Source organism: Rhinopithecus roxellana, chromosome 7, assembly GCF_007565055.1.
Source record: "Rhinopithecus roxellana isolate Shanxi Qingling chromosome 7, ASM756505v1, whole genome shotgun sequence".
In the NCBI taxonomy this organism is placed as follows: Eukaryota; Metazoa; Chordata; class Mammalia; order Primates; family Cercopithecidae; genus Rhinopithecus; species Rhinopithecus roxellana.
The window spans coordinates 119,419,994-119,446,714 of record NC_044555.1 but is presented as its reverse complement, the minus strand read 5'-3'; the positions used below and the strand labels follow the sequence as shown (position 1 = coordinate 119,446,714).

Genomic DNA, 26,721 nt, shown 5'->3' with positions numbered 1-26,721 from the left:
AAGTGAGAAAAGCAAATAAGCCACTGAATGTACTAGGAAGGAGCAGAAAGTTGCACAGAAAATGAATGAATTAGACAGGGGTGTCCAGAGTCAAATTATACCAGGAGGCAGCAAAAAAGGGAATGACCAGCTAGCAGAGCAAGCACATAAACAGGGCATATTGAAGTTGAAGAGATGAGAAGATTAAAAATCTATAGGAGGAATTTATCACAATTCAATTCAGTTCAATAGATAATTATCAAGCACTGATTGTGAACCAGGCTTTCTTTGGTCCTGGGGATGTGGAGGTGATATAGTAAAGGACAGTGTAAAATCCAACTCAAAAAATGAGAACCAGAAGTCAGTGTGGGGTTAAGGAATGAGCTACAAACATTCATTAGCAGAGACCTGATCATGCAGATACTTTCCTAATTCATCTCCAGGCCACCACTTCTGATATTTGTGTTAGTCAGAACTCTGACAGTGAATGATGGTAGCACAACTCCAACTAGCTTAAGACGAAAAAAAAAAAAAGGTTTTTTTGGCTCAAGTAACCAAACAACAAGGTGGAACATGGTCTTAGCAAAAACTGGAACACAGGTTGGAGTCATGGACTGGAAAACTGTCAAGACTTCCTCTTATGCCTACCTCTCTCTGCAGGCCAGCTTTATTATGTACAAGATGGACAGCTGGCTACTGCTGACTGCTCCAGGCTGTCAACCTTATAGCCTAGCTAACTAAAAGGAAAGGGATCCTCTTCTGCCTGCTTTCAGTAAACATTTAAAAAATTAAGAAAACCTGAAAATGAACCTGGATTGGCCTAGCTTATTTCCCATATCAATATCTGGACTAATCAGTGGGGACAGGTAGGAGGTGTCTTGGTCCATTCTTAGTTTGTTTTATGCTGCTACAAAAGAATACCATGGACTGGATAATTTATAACGAGCAGAAATTTATTGACTCACAGTTCTGGAGGCTGGGGAGTCCAGTGGCTAGAGCTGTCTTTTTGTGTCATCACATGGCAGAAGGGCAAAGATGAGGAGTGGAGAGGTAGAGAGGTAGAGAAAGAGAGAGAGAGAGAGAGAGAGAGAGAGAGAGAGAGAGAGAGAGAGAGAGAAAGGGGGTGAACTCACCATTTTATAATGAGCCTACTCCTGTGGTAACAAACTGTTAACCCATTCCCACAATAATGGCATTAATCCAGTCATGAGGGTGAAGCCCTCATCATGACCCAATCACATTTTAAAGGTCCCACTTTTTAATACTGTTACAATGGCAATTAAATTTCAACATGAGAACTGCCTGTAATCATAGCACTTTGGGAGGCCCAGGCAGGAGGATAACTTTAACCCAGGAGTTTGAGACCAGCCTGGAAAACAAAGTGAGACCCCCATCTCTAAAAAATTCTTTTAAAAAATTTAGTTGGGCATAGTGGTGTACACCTGTGGTCCCAGCTACTAGGAAGGCTGAGCTGGGAGAATCACTTGAACCCAGGAAGTCAAGCTTACAGTGAGCTATGATGGTGCTACTGCACTACAGCCTGAGTGACAGGACAAGACCACATCTCAAAAAGAAAAAAAAATTCAGTATGAGTTTTGGAGGGGAAAACATTGAAACCATAGCAGGTGGGAAATATGATTGGCCTAGACTGGATCAGGTGTCCACCCCTTAAACAATTACAATTGTGGCAAAGACTGCAATACAAAGGTAGGAGCTTCTTTTCAGATCACAAGTCTAAAATGGGGGTAGAAGAATGGTTTTTTCAAAGAGGTGAGATTGCAGTACATAGATGGTCACTGGGGGAATCACTGTAAGCCAAACATTCCACCATGTGGCAGTTCTGTTGGGTAGGGGTCTCTCCAAACATGAATGATCTAGAGATACTGAAAGTAGGGACACATATTTGGAAGCACCAGGCTAAAAGGGAGAATACATATGCAGTTGGGATAGCAGCAGATTTTTGACAGGCACTTCTGAACCACCTCAAGCCTTTGGTTGTTTTCTATTGCCTGTAGAATAAATCCTGAAATACTTAATATTTTAGGTCCTTCAAAATCTTTTTTTCCAGTATTTTCTCCCTTTTTCCCATCTATATGAACCTTTTAAACCAGCCAGACTAGAATATTTACTGAGCAAAGCACTCCATGCTGAAGCTACACTCATGCAATCATCAGTCCTCCAGATATGGAGTCTTAATTCTTTATGATGTGCTTTTACGATCATCCTTGCTTAGAATGCTTTTGAGATACACTGCTATATTCACCAAATATTTATTTATGCTTCTATGTGTACAGAGTTTTTTGGATACTGGTTATACAATGATGAGTAAGACAGACATGGTCCCTGCCCTCAGAGAATTTACTTTTTTTTTTTTTTTGGAGATGGAGTCTCGCTCTGTCACCCAGGTTGGAGTGCAGTGGCACTATCTTGGCTCACTGCAAGCTCCACCTCCCGGGTTCACGCCATTCTCCTGCCTCAGCCTCCCGAGTAGCTAGGACTATAGGCACCCGCTACCACACCCAACTAATTTTTTTTTTTTTTTTTTTTTTGTATTTTTAGTAGAGACGGGGGTTTCACCATGTTAGCCAGGATGGTCTCAATCTCCTGACCTCGTGATCCGCCCGCCTCGGCCTCCCAAAGTGCTGGGATTACAGGCATGAGCCACCGTGCCCAGCCAGAATTTACTTTTTTTAAAATTTTTGAGACAGAGTCTCACTCTGTCACATAGGCTAAAGTGCAGTGGTGTGATAATCGGCTCACTACAGCCTCTACCTCCTGGGTTCCAGCGATTCTACTGCCTCAACCTCCCGGGTAGCTGGGATTATGGGCATGAGCTGCCATGCCTGGCTAATTTTTATAACTTTAATAGAGACAGGGTTTCACCATGTTGGCCAGGTTGGTCTCAAACTCTTGACCTCAGGTGATCCACCTGCCTCGGCCTCCCAAAGTGTTAGGATTACAGGCGTGAGCCACCACATCCAGCTGAAGATTTACATTTTGGTAGGAGTAGAGAGTTATTATATAATTATAAAACTGATCCTAAAATTATGATGTGATGATTGTGGTAAGTACTCCAGAGAAAGAAGGACCTAATCTGGTCTGGAGGGTCAAGGAAGTGAGATGAAATCAAAGATAAGAAAGAATTAACCAAATGAAGAGATGGAAAGGGGCAAGAAGGAGAAGAGGGAACAACATGCACGAATGTCATGAGGTGAAAAGCAGGATGGCGTATTTGAGAAACTGAAAGAAGTACATGTTGCAGAAGCAAGAGAGTGAGCGGCCAGAGAAGTAGACAGGGAACCAAATAACATATGACTTTGTAAAGCATGTTAAAGATTTTTATATTTATCCTAAATGTAATGGGAATATACTGAAGGGAGGTGATGTGATTAGTTTTTGGCATTCTGTCTGGTAGCATTGCAAATAATAGATTAGAGGGTAACAAGATTGGATGGAAGGGTACCAGTTAGGTTGTTGCAATCATCTAGGCCAGAGATTATTGAATGTGAAGATGGAAAAAACTGGATTGGCTCAAGCAATAATTAGAAGATAAAAATGATGGTATGGGTGACTCCTAGGTTTCTGGCCTGTGCAAATGAATGGATGGGATACTTACATTCACAAAAAGGCAATGGCAAAGGAGGATCAATTTGAAGGCAGTGATAATCAAGTTAGCTGTGGACATTTTTTAAAATGTAAGGCATCTTTTAAATATCTATATGACAAATGAATAGTTGGATATACAACCTGGACAACAGTACTGGAGTCTAAACTCTACCCTCTTTCGTTCAAACCTTACCCATTCATCAAATCCTAGCTTAATCTACCAGCTCCACAAGAGTCACTGACCCGTTTTTCTCATTCTATTCTTCCTCTCCTCTGTGCCCTCTCCTAGTGTTTATTGCCTGAACCAATCATTAGGTTCCAGTTATATACTCTACAATATATATGGCGATATATCTTATTTCCATTACCAGACATTAAGTGTGTTGAAATTAGAGATCCATATTAGATTACATTATACCTCCTTACCACCAGCAGATATACATGTAGTAAGAGATCATTTTACCTGTAACAAAGTGAATGCATAGCCTTTCTGCCACTAAAGCAATATTAGAAGCAAAAGGTGTTAAATGCAAACAAAATTGGATTTGAATTTTGACTTCACCTCTTACTAGCAATGGTGACCATGGTCAAGTATTTTAACCTATTCAAAGTCAGTTTTCTTGCTTATCAATACAAGATATTAATAATAATACTCACCTCAGGAAGCTATTGTTCAGTATTAAATGCAGAATGTATGTAAAGTGTATAGCACAGTGTTTGCCACAGGACAAATAACCATTATTTGTTGTTGCTGTTATGACTATTATTAATTTTGTGGAGATCAAAAAATACCATAATTACATATGACAAGCAGTGGCTATGGTGAGTGACAAGTTAGTGAATACAAAAATTGGTATAAGCATATGCCTGTTTCTCCATACTTTATAGTATAGTAAGATTTTCCATTATTCTCTACTTCAGAAAGCAGTCATAAATTTGTTGTCTTTATTTTTGGCTGGAGGTTGGCCTCTGGTTTTATAGAATATTCCACTGGAGCCAGTCTCTTGTGTTTCATAAAGCATAAATTAAGGTATGGCTAAATCCACAATGTGAGAATTGTGTGCACATGTGTATATATATGTGTATATATGTATAGATCTATGTACCTATTAATCATTTTTATCAAGAAGGCCCATTGCTCACAGTGTGTACCATATATTGGTCATTATGTTGCTGGCAAGCAAACAGAAATCACCCACTTAACAGGAGAGAAACACATTAACTCTTCAAACTAGTAGGGGGTGCTTTTACTAAATTACCTCCTCCAGTTGCTTTAATGGTACCCTAGTCTCCACACACTAATGCATGTCTGAGCAGTAAGTAGTTTTCTGTCACCTTACTGAGAGAACTAGGTTATTTCTTTTTTAATATGAAGAGCTTGGGGAGAGGGTGTGGAAGTTTGTTTTTTTCTTTATATTTGTAAAATATTTATTTATGGAATCACTATGGGAATGTATATAAATGTACAGTAGATATAAATTGCTACTTCGATTTATAAAACTCCAGTATCTCTTTTAAGCGAATGGTATTAGTAAGAAAAAAATCATGATCAATGTTTTTCCAACTTTTACATTGCAGTGCATCCAATTTTATATTCTTTTACTAATTCTTAATGGAAAGAGGTTCTTATTGAAAGGTAGTCTTGGAATCTAGTGATATTTTTAATATACCAGCAGATTGTATATATTTTAATTTTATATATGAATAATTATAATTCAAAATGGCCTTTCCAGTTAGCTTTCTTTTCACACCTCTCCTAAGGCCCATTTGAATTTTATGTAGGTTAAGAAATAACACTGATTTCCTAGATGAATGAAAAGTTGTCTTTTTATAATTTTAGCCCAATGCTAAAATTAAACTGTTCACAAGTGAACTGTTTTTAAATAACCCTACCCAGATTTGGAATTTTCAGAGCAAATATTATTTGGCATTTATATAGCACACCCTTTCAAGACTGGACTTTTATTTATTGATTATACGTCATGAAGTGGAACAGCGTTATACTTACAATTTTATAGCTACGCTGTGGAGCAATTCCATTTTTCTCCCTCTAACCCCACCCCAGCTCCCCATCTCTGAAGTCCCGTGGTGATTATAGTGTTGCAGGTAGGCTCTGGGTTGACTAGAAGAGCTCTTCCCCTCAAACAAAATAAGCCTCTCTCCCCAACCCTTTCTCCATCCCTCTTTCTTGCTCCCTCCCTCCTTATCCCCTCTCTCAGGATATTGAGTTTCCAAGTATTTAGACAAAAATATTTTGGGAAGGAAAGTGAATACACAGAACAGGGACAAATATGACATATCTCAGCATAGTCTCCCAGGGTCCTCAACTTCCTTCAAATAGAGGATACTGTACACAGAATCATTGACATGGTTTTCACCTAGTAGATTTCTGTTTGATGGAAGAAGCTAAATTCCTATTTGTCACTGCTTTCATCTACTCAATTTTGCTGACCCTGTGGAGGAACTTGCGTTAATACCCAGATGAAATGCATAGACAATAACATACAGATTAATATGCAGATGAAAATCTGTGTGATTCTGATACTAAATTTTGACTGAGCACAGTTATCACAAATTTATTCCCACTGGAATATGAGTTCCATGACTGCAGGGATTTTTGCCTGTTTTCTTCATTGCTTTATCTCTGATACGTGGAACAATGTTTGCTATGTTAGGTGGTTAATAAATATTTTCTAGTTAAATGAATTTTCTTACATTTTGGATTAAAACTCACAGCTAGTGAATTTCCAGGCTGCTTTGTAGACATATGCAAAAAAATTGTAAACTCAGTTATTTGTGTTCAGATTAATGATTCTGGAGCCCTAGCATACAGGAATAGTAAGCAGCATAAGATATAATCTAAGACAAACAAGGCCTAATTCCTTAGTATGGCATATAAGGCCCTTTACAAACTGGCTCCATCCTACTTTACTGGTTCTTCTACCCCTACACGTATAGTACAGAGGCAGAAAATTGTTTGCTGTTCTTTAATTTCATTATTCCTTTGCACTTGTCTTTGCCTTTGAACACACACTTCTCTGTGCTAGAAACGCTCTTACCCACTTTTTAACCTACCAGAGGTGCATTCATTCTTTAAGATGAAACTCAAAGTATTACTTCTCTGGAGGCTGTCTCAGTCGTCCAGGCAGAGTGAGTCCTTCACTTTGCTTGGACTCCACAGCCTTTTATGTATAGATCTATCATGACACTTACTTCCCTGCTTGTCCTGTCATCATTTCCATGTCTGCAATAGATTGTCAGCCCTTCGAGGGAAGAGGACATATCTTTTTCCTTCTCTCTAATCTGCCTGGATCCTACCACAGTGTCTATCACACCGTAGATGCTCCATGAGTGCTTATTGAGTAACATATGGACCGAGGGCATGAAAACTAAGGGTTGAAGTGCTCTATTAAAAATTATAGGCCAAGTGCAGTAGCTTATGCGTGTAATCCCAGCACTTTGGGAGGCAGAGGCAGGAAGATCACCTGAGTTCAGGAGTTTGACAACAGCCTGGGCAACATAGTAAGGCCTCATCTCTATAAAAAATTAAAAAATTAGCCGGACATAGTGGCACACACCTGTAGTCCCAGCTACTTGGGAGACTGAGGCAGAAGGATGGCTTAAGCCCAGCAGGTCAAAGCTGCAGTGAGCTGTGATTGCATCACTGCACTCCAAACCTGGGTAACAGAGCAAGACCCTGTGTCCAAAAAAAAAAAAAAAAAAAAAATTATAATGTATAATATGGCGTTAGGGAAGAGAAAGTATACCAAACCTAGTTTAACTTTGTCAGATTTGCTAACACAGTGCTGTGCTGTTAGGCAACTGGCCACGAAATAAGAACATTTGAACAAGAAAGGGGGAAAAAAGAAATGGAGCTAGAATTCTGGAAAAGGAAGTGACAATGGCCAAAGTAATTGATGCTGAATATGGGGAGGGAGAGGGTGACAGACAGTGGATGGACAAAAGGAACAGATCTACCTTAAATTGTGCCTAGGAGAAATCTTGGAACCAGTGAACTATGTCAAAAGTGAAGATTCAGTCAAGCATGTGTTTTGTCAATACACTATCAAATCACTATTTGACTCTTTGTGCTTTTTCCCCCCAAGGTGATGATTTGGGGACCAAATGGAGTCAACTGTTCCAGGCATCGTGTAGACTCATATTACATCTATCCTGTATATCATTAATGTCCTTGAGCAATCCTCATAGATTGTTTTACCTGCATATCCTCCCAAAATGTGTAAAAGTAACATGCATTCATGTATATAGATTGTCCATTGTTTTTTAAATGCCTGAAACATTAATTTGATTGCTCAGGTTAAGTGTTTGGGGCAATGATAATAAGGATTTGGATAATGTAAGTTTCCAACTCGAAAGCACTAATGTTATTGTTGCTGTTTGCATTTGCTTTCTAACTTTGAGAGGTTTTGAAAAATGCATTTTGCAGGAATTGCCTGCAGTGTTAGCACTAAATGATAGTGTGGAGGTAAAGAGAAGCATGCGTTTATCTAATTCCATACCTCCTTGATACATTTAAAATAAAGAAAAATGTTCCTAAACATTTTATCAGAAACTGTAGAATATTTTCAACTCAAAGCGTTTCTCTGTATACTGTGATACGTGTAAAACTCTGAATGTAGATCACAGATTTAGGCTTTGTCTATTTAGCATGAGATGATAAGACTACTGTAAGCAGGAACTGCCCCCAAAATTTGATCTGATTGCTTCCTCTAGCTGGGTGATAACATGCTGAAGTAATATCCCAACACACATTTCTCAGTGAATATTATTCCTCTCATCTTTGTTAATGTTGTTAAATAATTTCAAAACTCTCCTCAAGGCAGCTGCTCTGTGCTAGGGAGCTAAACACAAGAGAGGCCAATGTTTTCTTTTATTTGTCCGCCTGCAGACACAGATGTTGTTTGTGTTGTCTGGAAGCACAGAATATGCTCTAAATATCATTGTTGTTTTCAATGAGTCAAAGTGACAAGTTGCGGGTAAAGTGAATCCATAAGAATTAGTACAGAGTGGAATAATACTTCAAAAGGAGGTACAAAACACACAAAAATGTGTTAAATTCATATAGAACAATAAGCTATTAATAATATATGCATAGTTTAAAGGTCTCTTTTTATATTGTCAGTGACAAAAGAAATGCCCATTGTCTCCTGGCTGCTATATCACTCAAAGTATTTTGGCGGCTGGCTTTGGAAATCCAGATGGAGACAGCAGTGAACTGAATGAAACCTGGGAGGCAAGAAGCAGGAAGTTCTAGCATCCGCCACATGCATATTGCACAAATGAGAACTAAGCTGTGAATTTGAATGTGCTGCTTATAAGTTCATATGCTGCATGAGGTCATTAGAATGGTGTTAAAATGGTTCCAAGTTAGCATTGCCACTTGGTATCTGTGTGGCTTTGTACAATTTATTTAATCTCTCATTGAATCTCGGTTGCTTTATTTGAAAAACAGGACTAATAAGCCAGGCACAGTGGCTCACGCCTGTAATCCCAGCACTTTGGGAGGCTGAGGCAGGCGGATTACCTGAGGTCAGGAGTTCGATACCAGCCTGGCCAATGTGGCAAAACCCCATCTCTACTAAAAGTACAAAAATTAGCCAAGCATGGTGGTGGGTACCTGTAATCTCAGCTACTCAGGAGCCTGAGGCAGGAGACTCACTCGAATACAGGAGGCGGAGGTTTCAGTGAGCCAAGATCACGCCACTGCACTCCAGCTCAGGCGAAAAGAGCGAGACTCCATCCTCCATCTCAAAAAAAAAAAAAAAAAAAAAAAAAAAAAAAAAAATATATATATATATATATATATATAAAATAACAACCTTTCTCTCAGGGCTACTCTGAGGATTAAATGAAATAATATATGTTTCAGAGTTTGGTACATAGAAAATGCTAAATTCATGGAGGTCAAGCTACCAAGGAACATGCAGTTTTACATATTAAAAAAGACAAAGAAGAAAGTAAATCCAAACATTAATTTAGCATCTTCTTTTTTAAAAAAATTTACTTTAAGTTCAGGGAACACGCACACATATGTTTATTGCAACACTGTGTACAATAGGAAAGACTTGGAACCAACCTAAATGCCCATCAGTGATAGACTGGATAAAGAAAATGTGGTACATATACATCATGGAATACTATGCAGCCATGAAAAAGGATGAGTTCATGTCCTTTCCAGGGACATGGATGAGGCTGGAAACCATCATCCTCAGCAAACTAACACAGGAACAGAGAACTAAACACTGCGTGTTCTCACTCGTAAGTGGGAATTGACCAGTGAGAACACATGGACACAGGGAAGGGAACATCACACACCGGGGCCTGTCAGGAGATAAAGGGCAAGAGGAGCCGAGAGCATTAGGACCTAATACCTAATGTATGCGGGGCTTAAAACCTAGATGACGGGTTGATAGGTGCAGCAAACCACCATGGCACATGCATACCTATGTAACAAATCTTCACATTCAGCACATGAACTTAAAGTAAAATAAAACTAAAAAAACATGCTAAATTCGTGTTTGGATTTACTTTCTTCCTTTTTTGATATGTAAAACTGCATGTTTTTTGGTAGCTTGACCTCCATCCATTTGTGCCCCAGAACTGGGGAATGCATGCTTTAAAATCAGAACTACCTACTTCAAGTGGGTAAATTAAAAATCTTATACTTAGTCAGTTGCAAGTGAATTTTCTGGTAACTGAAATAAGTTAGTTTTACAACTTCTACAGCTAATGGAGAATGGCCTTTCTTTCTAAATAAAAGTTTGTAATGATAGGACTGTAATGTAAATACCACTCTCAAAAATAATTGTATTGGTTCAGATCTACTGTACTTCAGAATGAGGTTGACTGACCCTGATTACAAGAGTATATGACTACTATGTTAGTATTTGTATGTAATAACCCCTTCTGCCATTGACTATATATACTATATATACTATGCCACTAAAAAGTCTTTGTAGAAATTAACGGCAAACAAAGGTTACATTACCAACCTCCTATTGTTGAGAAGTAGATTTTGAGGGTTTTTTTTTTTTTTTTTTTTTTTTTTATACTTTAAGTTCTAGGGTACATGTGCATAACGTGCAGGTTTGTTACATATGTATACTTGTGCCATGTTGGTGTGCTGCACCCATCAACTCGTCAGCACCCATCAATTCATCATTTATATCAGGGTTTTTTAAATAGTAGGACTTCATTTGCACTGAGTTAACCATATCCTCTCATCTAGTTCTTGGAAACAAATGACATGCATTCGACCAGAATGAATAGCCAGGATTATGAGAGAAATCTGTAGCTATGGGACAAAACAAAGGCAACTAGACTGTTAAGGTGGAAATGGCAAATGTGTCACCGATATCATTGACTCTACCTAATCTGTCATGCTACTTTATCATTGAGCCCAGATTGGCCCATGAATCTTTCCTGCCAGATTAGGATTAAACCTCATTTGCTGGTCATGTTTGCATTAGTCTGTAACAATCTAGGCATTCAGGATTTCAGTATCCAGAATTTAAGCCCTTCTGATTCCACTGGATTAAAATCAAAATGGCAGGCAGACAAGTTGAGAGAAATTGATCTGTCCATTTCCCTCATTGATGGCAGTGTGTGAACACAGATTGGTTTTTCTGTTTTATCAACCTTGCTGCTTTGTTTCATTGCTCCCAGTGTTCTACTTGGACATTTAAATTAGACAAGCAGAAAATATTCTTGTCTTCCCCCTGTATTTTCTAGAAACATCTTTATTGAAGTAAAATTGACATACAATAAACTATATATACAGTATGTGAGTTGGTAAATTTTACATATGTATACATCCATGAAAACATCACCACAATCATCACGGTGAACCTACCTACTGCCCCTAAAAGTTTCCTTTCACAGCTTTATAAGCGTATACCCTCCATTCCCCACACACCCCAGTCCAGGCAACCACTGATCTGCTTTCCCTCACTATATATTAGTTTGCATTTTCTGGATACTTACATACCTGGAAGCACACAGTATGTAGACTTTTTGTTTGGCCTCTTTAACTGAGCATAATTATGTTGATATTTGTTTATGTCATTATATTATTTATGTTAATAGTTCATTCCTTTTTATGTCTCAGTAGTATTCCATTTTATGGATGTACCAGAGTTTGCACTCGTTTGCCTATTGATGTTCTTTATTTCCAGCTTATATTTTGTTTATATTTCCAGAAATTTACAAATAAAGCTGCTATGAGTACTTGTGTACAAATCTTTGTAAGGACATATGATTTTATTTATCTTTGGTAAATATTGAGGGTTGGAATAGTTAGATCATATGGTAAGTATACATATAACTTTATAAGACATGAAGACATCTAGGGCCAACATTGCTCTGTACCCACCTTAATAGCAAGACCCCAAAGGATAAAAATGTTGCCAAATAATTTAACCACACACTAAAACAAAGCTATATATACACATGTGTACAGACAGTCCCCAACTTACAATGGTTCAACTTATAATGATTCAACTTAAAATTTTTTGACTTTATGATGGTTTAAAAGCAATACACATTCAGTAGAAAAAATACTTTGAGTACCCATACAACCATTCTCTTTTTCATTTTCAATATAGCATTCTATAAATTACATGAGATAGTCAACACTTTATTATAAAGATAGCCTTTGTGTTAGATGCTTTTGCTCATCTGTAAGCTAATGTAAGTGTTCTGAGCACATTTAAGGCAGGCTAGACTAAGCTATGATGTTCAGTGGATTAGGTGTATTAAAGGCATTTTTTACTTACAATATTTTCAGGTTACAATGAGTTTATCAGAATGTTACCCTATTGTAAGTCGAGGAGCATCTATCTATGAATTCAAAACCTGTTTTGAGTATTCTATTCAATGCCCATGAATTATGAGGTTTTCCACTGTGGGTGTTGGAAACAGCGACTATTTCCAGCCCTGTTTCAGATTCAGAAGTTGTTTCTTTTATTCCTTTCAGATGGCTCTTCATTCTCAGATGGTTTTCTTGCATGCATGTGCTGTACAGAGTGCAGGTGAATATGCAGTGGGGGGACACTCTGAAGATCTATGAATTCTCTTTCTGTGCAGTTCTCTCCTCTCTGGTACTCTGTACTGGAAACTCTAGCTATCTTGGCCTTCCCGCACTACCAGCTTAGTCTTCTCAACTCAGAGAGACTACCAGGCTCTACCTATGATCCCCCTCCTTGTCCTGCGGCCTGGAAATTCTTACAGGGTTTACTTAATTTGTTTCTCATATTTCAGGGGTTGTTGTCCTTCATTATCTGTTGCCCAATGCCTGAAAACTGTTGTTTCATACATTTTGTGTGGCTTTCATTGTTGTCATTTAAGGCAGGAGAATAAATTTGGTTCCTGTCACTCCATCTTGTTTGGAAGTGGAAGTCTTCTCCAGAATTTAATGTTTTCCTCTGAATGGAATTCAAATTTGCAAGTTCCTGATGAGTGTCCAAAAAGTTATTTTCTCAATCTTTCCCAACTTGGAAATTTTATTTATTTATTTATCTATTTATTAGTGATGAGGTCTCACGCTGTCACCTAGGCTAGAGTACAGTGGTGCAATCATAGATCACTGCAGCCTCAAACTCAGGGGCTCAAATGATGCTCTCAGTCTCTCAAGTAGCTGGGACTACAGGCACATGCCACCACACCTGACTAATTGTTTTCAATTGAGACGGAGTCTTACTTTGTTGCTCAGTCTGGTTTCAAACTCCTGGGCTCAAGCAATCCTCCCACCTTGGCTTCCCAAAGTGGTGGGATTATAGTCAAGAGTCACCCACATCCAGCCAGAATTTCTTTTTTCTATCCCTGACTTATTTTTTTAGTGACATTCTCTGAGTTCCTGAAAACAGGCTGTCAGAAGGGCTACATACCCACTCCAGGGCATTCTACAAACTTACTGAGATGATAAATTTATATCTGGGATATGGCATGAAACTACTTGATGAGAATGACAAAGGAAGTTTCTATTCAAGCCAGCTTAAAGATGGTCTTTTACCAAGGTTTTGTGACTAGTTTCAGTAAAATTTCCCCAGTTCTACACCCTAGAGTACATTTCTGAAGAATTTTAACAGGCAATTATTTCCTAATATATTATGCCAAAAAGTATAGTGAAGAAAGCTTCCCTTGTGTGACTATTTCAGTCAAAAGATGATACTGAGTACTTGTTCTCCATTAGTCTAATATTATAAATTGTATTTTCCTGAATTCACAGCCAGTGGGCTGCTGTCTTTCTCTTCTTGCCAAATTTGTGGAACATCTGTTATTTGAAACAGACAGCTAATTTACCAAAATAGCAATTTTTCAATTTGCATTGGTAGGCATTGTTTTATGTTAAGCTAAACCACCTCGAATGTGTCAGAATTGGGTTCAAGTTGTTAACTCTTTCAAGAGTGGTTCCATGTTAACTATTAATTTTTAAACTTTGGTATTTAGGGTCACTCTTTGCCTAGAATTATTCTAAGGTCTGAGAGGGTGGCAATACAACCTTAGAATGTAATTTATTCTGTAGCTGATGATGGACGCTGACTCTGTTGTACCATTCTATCTTGTCATCTTTACTCATTCATCACAAAGTAAATGCTTACAGAGAAGTGTAGAATGTTACAGAAATAATATTGCTTGCCTCTGTGAGTATGTGTTTGAAGCATTCGCAAGTGTTTTTAATGGTTATTTAACAGTAGTTCATTGATCTCACTTCTCTAGATAGAATTGTGCAACAGATTAACGTAGTTTAAAATTTCAGACACACACACACGCACACACACATTCCTTGACCGAAAAGCTGCACGTGCTTAGTGAACATAATGGAAATACACAAGAATACCTGGAAGACCACAATGGGCAATAAGAATTCAGGTTCCAATGAGTTATGAACAGCCAGAAAATTGGGCCAACACGTGTAAGAAATGAGAAATTTTTTAGGGCCATTGAGCACTATGCATTTTCAGTGTTCAGTAGCCCTGAAAATTTCTCATTTAGGCCAGGAAGTCTCTGTCTCATTCAAAATGTTGAAATAAAAGGAACATGCACAGGTTCTCATTGATCTAAATTTCTGTTGAAGTTCAGGACCTCCCACCATCTTTTCTAGTCCCTGATTCTTTTTCCAGACTCTTACTACAAAGACTGTAGAGCAAGCATCCAATTTTTGTCATTGTAGTGGTAACTGCTGAGTTAGCTTCAAAACAAGTGCTCCCATCTTATGTGAATACAGTCTAAATGGAGCCGTTCACTAAGGTAAAAATTAGTTTAAGGAAATAGTTAGCATTTGCTTATTCCCACATCAAATTTTCTTCCTCTTCTTACATTGCTGAAGGATATTTTAATCTCTCTCTAAATATGATTGGAGTTTGTTTTGATTTCTTCCAAGTTTCTACCTCGTCCTCTTTTCTTTTGAGTTTCTGCTACAATTCTGTGTCCTCTGATTTGAACCATTTTTACAGATTTCCAATTCATTGTACTTCCGAGAGCATCCTTTTATGATATTAACATAGCCTTTTAACTGCATTCTGGGATGTCTCCAGTTAGCCAATATTGGTCACAAAGCATGAATGTTTCTACTTCAGGCTTTTAACTCTGCCCAGATTTGTTGCCATGCTTTTCAGTATACTGACAGATGGAGAAATCTTGAAAATTAAATAAGGCATAATTAGTAGGTCCTGAGTGCCGAGATAATGGGTGCATTTGGAACTGTCAAGGGGAGATTAGGCTCCAGGAAGCTTAGTTATTTTATTTAAGTCCTCTTATAACCACAGGCTCCAGTCTTGCACATGGGAGCATTCCATCTCTCACTCCTGTGCCCCAGGAAAAGCTGATGAGCCCTCAGCAGAAAAATAAAAGTCAGGTTTAGACAATGTGCCTTTATTACCTTGTTATCATTAGGGGCTTAAAAAGGTTCTTTGTGGAACTTCCCAAAGGACATGACAAGGTCCTGTTAACTCACTCTCCTCACTGCCTAGTATAGCGCTGTACATTTGATAAAACATTTTCATGAAGAAAGAAGGAAATTAAATTGAACTAATTTTCTAAGACTAAGATAAATCAGAGGAGACTATTTTGTTTTGATTTCTTTACTTGAATTGAGTGGGTGTTCAGTGAAGCTGTGTTTAAGTAAACTTACTTGAACTGATTTGGTTGACAATTTGATACCGTTTTCTTTTTAAAGCCCTCAAACTGAGAAATATAAAATGGTACCCAGTAGTAAAAATTATTTGCCTCTTATCTGGTGTTACTTACTTCTTTGTCTCTGTATTTCTTGCTTAAGATTATAATAATCCATTACATTTTTCCCTGGAACCAGTAATGAATTATTAGTGGGTCAGTAATATTTTTTAATTGTGTGAGTTTTATTCATTATGTTTCCAATAGCCGTGTTGTAAATGGATAATTTTATATTTGATGAGTAACGATTTACTCAGTTGCTTTTTACATTTTAAGTTGTAGATTCTCTATTTCTCTATCAATAATCTTGCAATTCATAGTAGATACATAGGCTGTATCAATACTTTAATATGGCAAGAATTATAATTATGGCACAAGATCTTATTTAACTAAATATGTACTATATCCTTCACAAAAAAGTATAAATGGCACCTTGATTCATAAAACTACTAACTCTTTTCCCATTTGAACACATTGGCCATTACGTATGTTGGATAACAGGTTCAGGTTATAATTACGGAGTTTTAGAACAAGGCAGTTACCTAGAGATTTATTTCTAGTTGTATCCATACATCTTACAAATGAGAAAACTGTGGCCCCAAAAATGTTAAGTGACTTATCCAAAAACCAAATGGATGATTAATAACACTTGCTTCTGCATGTAATCTATAAACATTGTTATGAGTCACAGTAATTAAACTAATAATTCTATCCCCTCCCCCCTCTCCTTTATTTTGGAAATGGACTATACTCTTTAAAAGTTGTATCCCAAATTTCTTAGGTCATGGTTAAAATTAATCACACTTCTTGGCTTCCAATTACTTATTTGGAGCATAATGCCTTGAAGCTCACTTTTTTGTTGTTGTTCTGATTTTTTTTTTAATTTATTATACTTTAAGTTCTAGGGTACATGTGCACAACGTTCAGGTTTGTTACATATATATATACATGTGCCATGTTGGTGTGCTGCACCCATTAACTCATCATTTGCATTAGGTATAGAAATTTAAGAAAAATAGTCTTGAGCTGATCAGAAACACAGAAATTGGCCGGGTATGGTGGCTCACACCTCCAATGCTTGAGTCCAGGAGTTCAAGACCAGCCTGGGCAACACTGGGGGAAGCTCTTCTCTACAAATAATTTTAAAATTAGCTGTGTGTGGTGGTGCACACCTGTAGTCCCAGCTACTGGAGAGGCTGAGGCAGGAGGAGGATCACCTGAACCTGGGAGGTCGAGGCTGCAGTGAGCCAAGATAATGCCAATGGACTCCAGCCTGGGTGACAGAGTGAAACCCTTTCTCAAACAAAACAAAACAAAGCACAGAAATGGCATTTCTAGGAAAACGCTGATACAGATAGCTATAACTTTCCTTCTCAAGTTTTGGTAAGTGGCTTCTTTAGGCTGAACACCTGATGATCAACCCCTAGATTCAGAAAGTACAGTCATTTTTTTTCAGCACTTCATAGCATTTTTTAAAAATTATTAATTTGTTAGCATTAGTAGATGCCTAAGGTGGCCCTATGTGCCAGAACTCTACTCAGTCTCATGATCCTCAACCGTAAATGTTTCCCTAGCTGCTGAAAGCTTAACAGTGATGAGTTTCATCCTTAGTTTCCCTCCTAAATTTGACCTTCAACTCTTATGTGTCTAGGACAAAAGTACACCCTAGAAGATCACTGAGAAATCATGCATCAGTCGGGCGTGGTGGCTCACGCCTGTAATCTCAGCACTTTGGGAGGCCGAGGCAGACAGATCACCTGAGGTCAGGAGTTCGAGACCAGCCTGGCCAACATGGTGAAACCCCGTCTCTACTAAAAATACAAAAATTAGCTGGGCATGGTGGCAGGTGCCTGTAATCCCAGCTACTTGGGAGGCTGAGGCAGGAGAATCGCTTGAGCCTGGGAGGTGGAGGTTGCAGTGAGCCGAAATCACACCATTGTGCTCCAGCCTGAACAACAATAGCAAAACTCCATCTAAAAAAAAAAGAAAGAAAGAAAAAATAAATCATGCATCCGTTAGTTTTGATGACCTCTTGGCTTAGATATAAGCAAGATGACATTTTGACTATGTTTTTGTTCATGTTACATTTACTTTATTCCACTAGAGAGAAAAGAGCAAGACCTCCTTCTAGCTGTTAGACTTTCAGCTCCACCTGTGACAATTGATTCAAAAGTCTCCTTGTTGTTTTAATATCTGGTGGTGTACAATCAACTAAAAATCTTTGTAGGGGTATAATTGAACTATAATAAACTACACTTAAGGTGTGCAATATGATAAACTTTGGCATGTTCATGTACCTGTGAAACTATCACCACAATCAAAATAATGGACATTTAGATCACCCCAAAGTTTTTTTGTGTCCTTTTTTATCCATCTCTCCCTCCACCCTTTTCCCCAGGCAACCACTTATTGGCTTTATGTCACAGTAGATTAGTCTGAATTTTCCAGAATTTTATATAAATGGAAGCATACCATATGTAGATTTTTGTCTGTCTTCTTTGACTTAGCACAGTCATTTTGAAGTCCATAACACTGCTATGCATCGATAGTTCATTCCTTTTTAGGACTGAGTAATATTCCATTGTGTATATATACCACAGGTGTATTATCCATTCATGTGTTCATAGGCACTTGGGACATTTGTACTTTTTAGCTATTTCCGAATAAAGCTGGTATGAACAACTTTGTACAGTTTTGGACAGAAGTTTTCATTTCTTTGTGATAAATGTCCAAGAGTCCAATTCCTCTTTTGGTAAGTATGGCTTTAACTTTTCAGAAAACTGCCACACTTTTTTCTTAAGTGGTTGCACAGTTTTACTTTCTCACCACCAGTATATAAGAATTGTAATTGCACCACGTTCTTTCTCAACACTTCTTGTGGGCAGAGTTGTTTTAGCCATAGCAGTGGGTATGTAGTGGTATCTCATGGTGGCTTTAGTTTGCATTTTCCTGGTAGCAGTGATGTTGAGCATCTTTTCATTTGCTTTTTGGCCACCTCTATTTTTTGTTGTGAAGTGTCTCTTGAAACTTTTTGCCCGCTTAAAAAATTGAATTTCAACCATTGTGGAAAGTAGTATGGCAATACCTCAAAGAGCTAAAAGCAGAACTACCATTCAACCCAGCAATCCCATTCCTGGTTATATACTCAGAGGAATATAAATCATTCTACCATAAAGATGTATGCACTCAGATGTTCATTGCAGCACTATTCATAATAGCAAAGACGTGGAATCAACCTAAATGCTCATCAATGACAGATTGGATAAAGAAATGTGGTACAGGCTAGGTGCAGTGGCTCACACCTGTAATCCCAGAGTTTTGAAAGGCCAAGGCAGGAAGATCGCTTGAGTCCAGGAGTTCGAGACCAACCTGGGCAATATGAAGAAACCCCATCTCTATAAAAAAAAACATGAAAAATTAGCCAGGTATGATGGCATGTGCCTGTAGTCCCAGCTACTCAGGAGGCAGAGGTGGGAGAATCACCTGAGCCTGGAAGTCAGGGCTACAGTGAGCCCTGATCACGCTGCTGAACTTTATCTTCTCTAGAGAATATGCAGTACTTTAGGTAACAAGGTTATATGTACAAGGCTAGAAAACAACTACTTATGGTGCATTATAAGTGCTTTATAGATAATGCATCTTTTGGGAATTTTGAGCACCACCAAGATGTTTGTGTATTTAAGAAAATGTTTTACAATGGTGACATTGATTTCTATAAAAGGAAATGAGGCATTTCAATAAACATCGGTTACTGTAAGTGAAACTTTTTCTCGTTCTTTCTTTTTTTTAATGCTTTACCACTTAAGAAGAGCAACTGATAGCTAATTTGGATTGTTACTTTTTCTAATTATAGATTGAGAAGAAAGTGTACTTTTATCTGACTGTACTTAATTAGAGAATTTATGAGTTAGTCTTTGTAGTCAAAGCAGGATATAGTTCCAATAGAAAATAAATTGTTTATCCTATGCAATTTTTGATCAGATTACACAGCATTTTCTTAGAAAGGAACAAAGCCATGTTCTAATTTCCTTTTGAATGGGAAAAAAACCTCTTTAATTAAAAAGAATCTGCTTACATCTGTCAGTGCTTTTAAAAAAACTTTATCTCATGTTTTATTAATCTGGAATGACAAATTGGACCTGCATTTATTTTTATTTGCTCATCCTTTTCCAATGAATGCCATGACTCAAATGCTCATATTAAAATCTTTGGAAAGCCACATCTCATATGCCATTGTATGAGTGAAACTAAATGCAAGTCTGTGCTCTTGGAAGTAAATTTTCTAATTAGTTCCCTGAATTCATGGAAAATAAGTGGAGACACTTCACAGCAATTCAGAGCAAAAGCTTCCTTTCTTGTGTCTTTAAACAGAATTAGAGATGATGCAGCAAAATCTGTGGTAATGCCATTGATAAACTTGCACCCTCACTACTACCCATTCCCTGGCTCCCATCCACTTCAAACAAATCTCTAGGGCAGTCGATTTCAAAGTATGATCCCTAGACCAACAGCATGAGTCTCACCAAGAAAGTCATTCAAAATGCAAATTATCTGGCCCTACTCCACACCTGCTGAATCAGAAACTTAAATTGGAAGGCACGGATGGGAGTGGGGTGCAGCAATCTATGTTTTAACAAGCCTTCTAGGTGATTCTGAAACAGACAAGTTTGAGAGCCACTGTTCTAGGGGAGTGAAGTAAGTTGTGAATATAGACCTATATAAAATTCATTTCTTGCAGCTTCAAGCTGAAAGGTTTATTACCAGGTTGCTGTAGCAACAACTGCACAGTAGGATTGGATAATGAAACATTGTGAAATTAAGAGGCATGAATATTAGCTGATCCCAATATTCTAGATTGCTAAAATTTATATTGGACAAAATTGATTTTTACTTTTAGCCTTACGGCAAGAAGAAGCATGGTTTCATAACATTTTATGTTTGACAAGTGGAAACCACGACTATTTTTTGAATACTACTACTTTGGAATTAACCAAGTTTTTGTAGAAAAAGAGAATTACTCTTTAAGACATTCATCATCGAAATCAAAAGGTAGCATACTCAGCAGTGACTTATAACCCTGAAAGAGTTAATTTTTAATTGAATATTTCTAATACATTGTAGTAGCTTTATTTGCCTACTATATGTTTCACAAAGCACAGTGCTATTCACCTAGTGGTATTAAGTAAACAATAAGAATTTTTTGTTAAACCCCTATTTGGTAATTATATGCCACAAAAATAGTTATTTTAAAAATATATTCTGCTTGCTTTCCTCTAGTGTGTGGTCTAAAATCCAGTACTTTCTGTATTCAAAGAATTAAATTCATGTTAGAGTTTGCATTTTATTGATATGTGCTAAGGATTAGATGCACTCAGTTAAGTTCCTTCCCAGCCAAATGACATATCTTGTCTCTGATGTCAGTCTGAGAAAATCCTGTATGGTGCACTACATCTCTGGATTATCTTATCTAAGTATTACATGGACATTTCAGATGATATGTCTTGGCATGTGGTCATTTTTCATTAACTTATTAGGAATTGTTAAAGCATCTTTTCCCCTTTTTGACACCTTGCTATAATTGAATGTAAAATTGACTATAAGACTGAATGCTTGATATTCATGCAGTAAGTTGAGGGGGCATCGTTGGTGTATAGCAGAAACCATGCCTAGATGGGTGTTTTAGGAAAAAGGGCTCTGTTGCTATCCGATGTGAGCTCTGAAAAAATAATACCTATCCTCTGGCGTTTATTTTCCTCAACTGTAAAAAGAAGGAATTCATTGCATCATCTTTAAGGTTCTGAAAATTTTATAATTCTAAGATCTAGGGAGAAAGGAGTGGAAATCCAATCCACGAACCACTGCCAAGGTACAATATATGACTAAATTTTTTTAGGTATTTGTTGAAAAAAAAAGAATTAAACAGAATAATTAGCATAAAGTCAGCCTTGAAATCCTTTAAAATCAATGGAAAATAATGATATTAGGTACGGATGATTTAGAGTTTAAATTAACATGTTTTAGGAAAAATATTTTAGAAAAGTGCATTCGAACTTAATGCTTTTTTCTCAGAGTTTTCACATTGAATTATTTATTCTTAAATCCAATGTGTATGGAATACTTAGAAAAGCAAATAATTTTAATATTTTAAGCATGGGTACGCTCTGCAGATCATATATATTCTTCCTAGAAAAGAAATATCTTTTAAAGGACACCTCTCTACACTTTATACTCCTCTGCACTCACTTATTTCATTACATTTTGTGAAACCTAAAATTGTAGCTATAAAGCTATTTTGGGCACGCTTTTCCCAGAACCCTGTAAGAATCAACAGGAGCATAATTTTAAGCTACAGAAGTGCAAAATAAGCACAGAGTCCTAGCTACCATAAATAAAAGGCCAGAATTCTAACTTTGCAAAAACACATAATTACTACCAATGGGGGAGAGGGGAATGAGGACAAAAAGTAGAATTTTCTGGGGGATTTCTTCATACTTCTAAACGTTTTCTCTGAACTTTGTTTCTTCTCAGAGATGGAATTCTGTGAAACCTCTCACACTCTGTGCTCTGGCTACCAAACAGACATGCACAGCGTTTCTCGGCGTGGTTACCAGCTCGAGATGGGATCTGATGTGGACACAGAGACAGAAGGTGCTGCCTCACCTGACCATGCACTAAGAATGTGGATAAGGGGCATGAAATCAGAGCATAGCTCCTGTTTGTCCAGTCGGGCCAACTCCGCATTATCCTTGACTGACACTGACCATGAAAGGAAGTCTGATGGGGAAAATGGTAATAAACTACTTGAATTATTTAAATGAAACACAGAAAAAATGCAATTTTTAGCCTTTGCTTTGTTCTCCTTCCCTATATCTGCCCTTCTTTCATTTAATATGCAGAATGGAAATACAAGTTAGCAGGGACTCATGGGCAAGGCACGTACCTAAGTATCTGGCAAATAGACATTTATTTGTAATAACAGACAAAATACTTTACATTTTTCTGTGAGCCCCCAAGGGAAATAATCTCATGTAATCAGTAATATTGTGCATGTTTTGTTTATTACTCACCTTTTATTTTCATCTTTATTTTCCACGGCAATACTAGTAGAATTTATTATAGAATGTCCAAATTTCATGTATTTGAGCTTTATATCAATAAATGAACAGTGAGACGAACAATTGTATAGCAAGTATATTCTGTATGTGCTTACTATTTGGATTCAGATTAACCTGTTGAATGTACAAACTCAAATTAACCAGGTTGGACTGAAATGATTTAAAAAACCAGAAGGTGAGTGAACATCATCCATTTGCTTGACAATAAGGACTAGCAGCAGCATTATGTTGTAAGCATATATGATTTTCTTGCAACTTTTATAAAAGGAAAATTTTGTCTTTTTGATTTGTTGGAAAGGGGTTAATTTATTTTATTTTTGTTCTTTTGCTCCTACCAGAGAACAAAATAGTTTCATAAAAAGCACATTACTGCTTATTAAACACATTCATCTAGTCTCTCCATCATTCTGTTTGTGTACATTTTATAGGTCCTCATTACCATGACCACAAGGCTTAGTCTATTAGCTGTTAGTACTTTTTCAGGTGGCAGAGAGATAGCCAGCTGCCCTGTACCTGCAGTTTTTTTTCTATTTTGTCCTCTTCTGCCTTCTTTAACCCAAACGTGACACTGGCCATATAATCAGGAATTAGAAGTTGCCTACTAATTAGAATATCACTTCCTAAATAATAGACCATAACACTTTATGATATCACCAAGTATCCTTGGGGGTCTTTTTTTTTTATATTACTTGTTTTTTTTATATTACTTTCATATATGTATGTGTATGCATTGTTGACTTTGGCCAAGAGTATAGGAAGTAACATACGGAAATGAGAAGGGAACATACTTGACATATGTAGCACATTCATGGAAGTGAAAGGCATTAGGATAGAAGTTAGGAGACCTTTGATTGGTCACTACAGTTTTCTGGGTTTCATCTTTCTTTTTTTTTTTTTTGAGAAGGAGTCTCGCTCTGTCACCCAGGCTGGAGTGCAGTGGCCAGATCTCAGCTCACTGCAAACTCCACCTCCCGGGTTTACGCCATTCTCCTGCCTCAGCCTCCCGAGTAGCTGGGACTACAGGCGCCCGCCACCTCGCCCGGCTAGTTTTTTGTATTTTTTTAGTAGAGACGGGGTTTCACCGTGTTAGCCAGGATGGTCTCGATCTCCTGACCTCGTGATCCGCCCGCCTCAGCCTCCCAAAGTGCTGGGATTACAGGCTTGAGCCACCGCGCCCGGCTTTCAATTGGGAAAAACAATGATCAAAATTATATGAAATGGGATGGTAGGTGATCTCTTATATTGGCAAGACATCTTGTTCTCCCTCATCTCACTCTGAACATATTCACTGGGTTGAAACATTGAAATGAAAGGAACAAGTTTCCCCACTGGGCTCTACTATTCTTCTACCTCAGCAAGTCCCTTGGTATGAGGTGTCTTTTGGGGTGATGAAAATATTCTAGACTTAGATAGTTGTGATGGTTGTGCAACTCTGCAGAAATACTAAAAACCACTGAACTGTATGCTTTAAAAGGATGAATATTACATATGTGAATTATATTGCAATAAAGCTGGGTTATTTTTAAAGCACCACTAGATGAAGGATAAGGGTTGAAGTGTGAGGAATTGCAGATGACTTGGACAAGGCTTAACTAGTAAAATGTTTACTGTTACAGGTTTCAAATTCTCTCCTGTTTGTTGTGACATGGAGGCTCAAGCTGGGTCTACTCAAGGCAAGTGTTTTCAAATATTTGATCACCAATTATTTTTACTTCACCCCATCCCTGGCACCCTACCCCCACAAAATAGAACCCTGCTTCTCTGACAAACAACATACAAGCCTGCTCAATGAACCTGTCAGAGAATACAGTGGCAGCTTATTTGTTTGTTTTCTTCTTGAAAATTTCATTTGTAAATGTTGGTGGTGAAGAGGAGGTGAAGGGGGAGCTAGGGAGAAGGGTAAAACAGGATTCCAGGTAGGATGAGAAAACATTTCTTTAACCTGGGAGGAGAGACTGAAATCAGGATGGGTTGGATTTGGCCTTATGACTTTCTACATATATACCATGTTTGGCATGGCTCTAATAATTAACTCAGTATAGTTTAGGTATTGTCATAACTTACAGATGTTGCCTAGAAGTTGGCCTTGGTCTCTTCCTCCAGGTGTTCATGCTTGGCTTTAGCATCACACTTTATCCACGTCATCAATCATAAATAACACCTTCAAATGAAAAAAAAATGTTGTTCATCCTCTTCTGTAAACCTATATTTACACTGTGTCATTCCTTAGTAAGGGGGCATTGGTGTTTTGTTCTTTTTTTCACTTTTGCCTTCGTTGTATTCATTGGGTTTTGCCCCTTTGGAGAGGGATACTACTGAAAGTAACATTTATAAATGGTTTTCACAACCCGGTCTGTGCTGGGGGCCCTTCTCTAACACCTTGAAGTAGGGTCCACACATCCCACCACAGGGCAGTGACTCGAAAATGAGATGAAACTAGTATATAAAGATTTAGAACAGTGTTTTTAACATGTAGGAACAATATGAATGTTCACTATTATTGCTGGATTAGCATTTCAAAATTTCCAAACACACTTTTCATATCTTTATGCCATTTCATCCTTATGACCACTCTGTGAAACAAAATCTGTTATCTCCATTTTACATATGAGGAAGTGTTAAAACAACAATTCAGAAACAATCTAGCTGAATTTCACTGGATTATTTCCCAAGTATGCTTTGTTTTCTCCCTTGGATCATGTGTGTATGCAATACGTAAACTTGAACAACTTTTCCCTGCTCAGTTCTCTATGTCTTACTTTGACTCCTACTAATATTTTCAATAAAGAGTATATAATTTGGGTTCTTATTTATCACCTATGGTAAGATTTTACCAATGTGGATTCCACAGATTTTAATTGATGACAACCATGCCTGGCCTGCCTTTAACATTTCCATAGATCCTTGAGGAGTTGGTTTGAGTTAAGATAAGAATGTAAATGACTTTTCCAAAAGTACGTTAACTTGAGGAAACAAGTTATTTCCAATGAATGAACTTGGCGTTTGTGTGGAAATGTTGCTATTTATTTCCTATTGATTTCATCCATTCATGAAAGCATGCTAATCAAGTCATCTATTTTATTAATTTGAGTTGATGTATGTTATATTTGAAAAAGTAAATCTTTAGAATATTTGTTATGTATATGTTTTCCTACCTCAGACTCCATGCCATCCCATCCCTGTGGCTCAATTAATGTCAATGACATTTTGTTTTGTTTCTGTCTTCCTATACTTTCTGAATTTTAGATTATTGATGAGACAATGGGCATGATATCATGGATCAGCTTAGGAACATTTGAGCCACACTGCTGTGAATGTTAGATAAAAGTTAAGATGGAGGAAATTGTTAATTTAGGTGAATTGTCCAACTGAGAAATATTCTGAGAAGTAATTTCAAAGATGCTTACTATTCTATTCATCCTAGGAGAATATGACTTTGGTTTTCTACTTACGTTTCCAAAATCATGTCTATAAGGACTTGTTTCTTTTATTTCATTAATTGGCCAAGCCTTTCAGAATTTTTTTTCTCATTTCCTTAACTCTATTTGGTTGCCCTTAATTGAATTTATGTCTCTGACATTTTATAAGTCATGAAGAATTATAAGAAATAACCCTTAATTTCAGCACTAAAACATTTGAACTTAAAGGCCTGAAGTACTGGAAAGGAAACAATCAGGTGACAGAAGGGGATCTGGAGGCTTTCACAGGGATCAGAACACTAATGCATTATGTTTCCATTCTCTCAAATTTGTCCTAAGTAAACCCTTCATCATCTGTTGATGCTGAATTGTCTATTAAGAAAGATGCACATTCACTCAAGTTAGCTTCA

General features: G+C 37.5%; 1 protein-coding gene across 3 annotated transcripts in view; it reads left to right on the top strand.

The window, feature by feature from the left end:
• TENM1 (teneurin transmembrane protein 1) overlaps positions 1 to 26,721 on the top strand; it is a 657,629-nt gene that overhangs the window by 54,174 nt on the left and 576,734 nt on the right. For all 3 annotated transcript variants that reach the window (XM_030934095.1, XM_030934096.1, XM_030934094.1), the window contains exons 2-3: positions 22,306 to 22,566; positions 24,509 to 24,565. In XM_030934095.1, the coding sequence (XP_030789955.1) occupies positions 22,306 to 22,566; positions 24,509 to 24,565 (318 nt within the window). The remainder of the gene's footprint in view (positions 1 to 22,305; positions 22,567 to 24,508; positions 24,566 to 26,721) is intronic.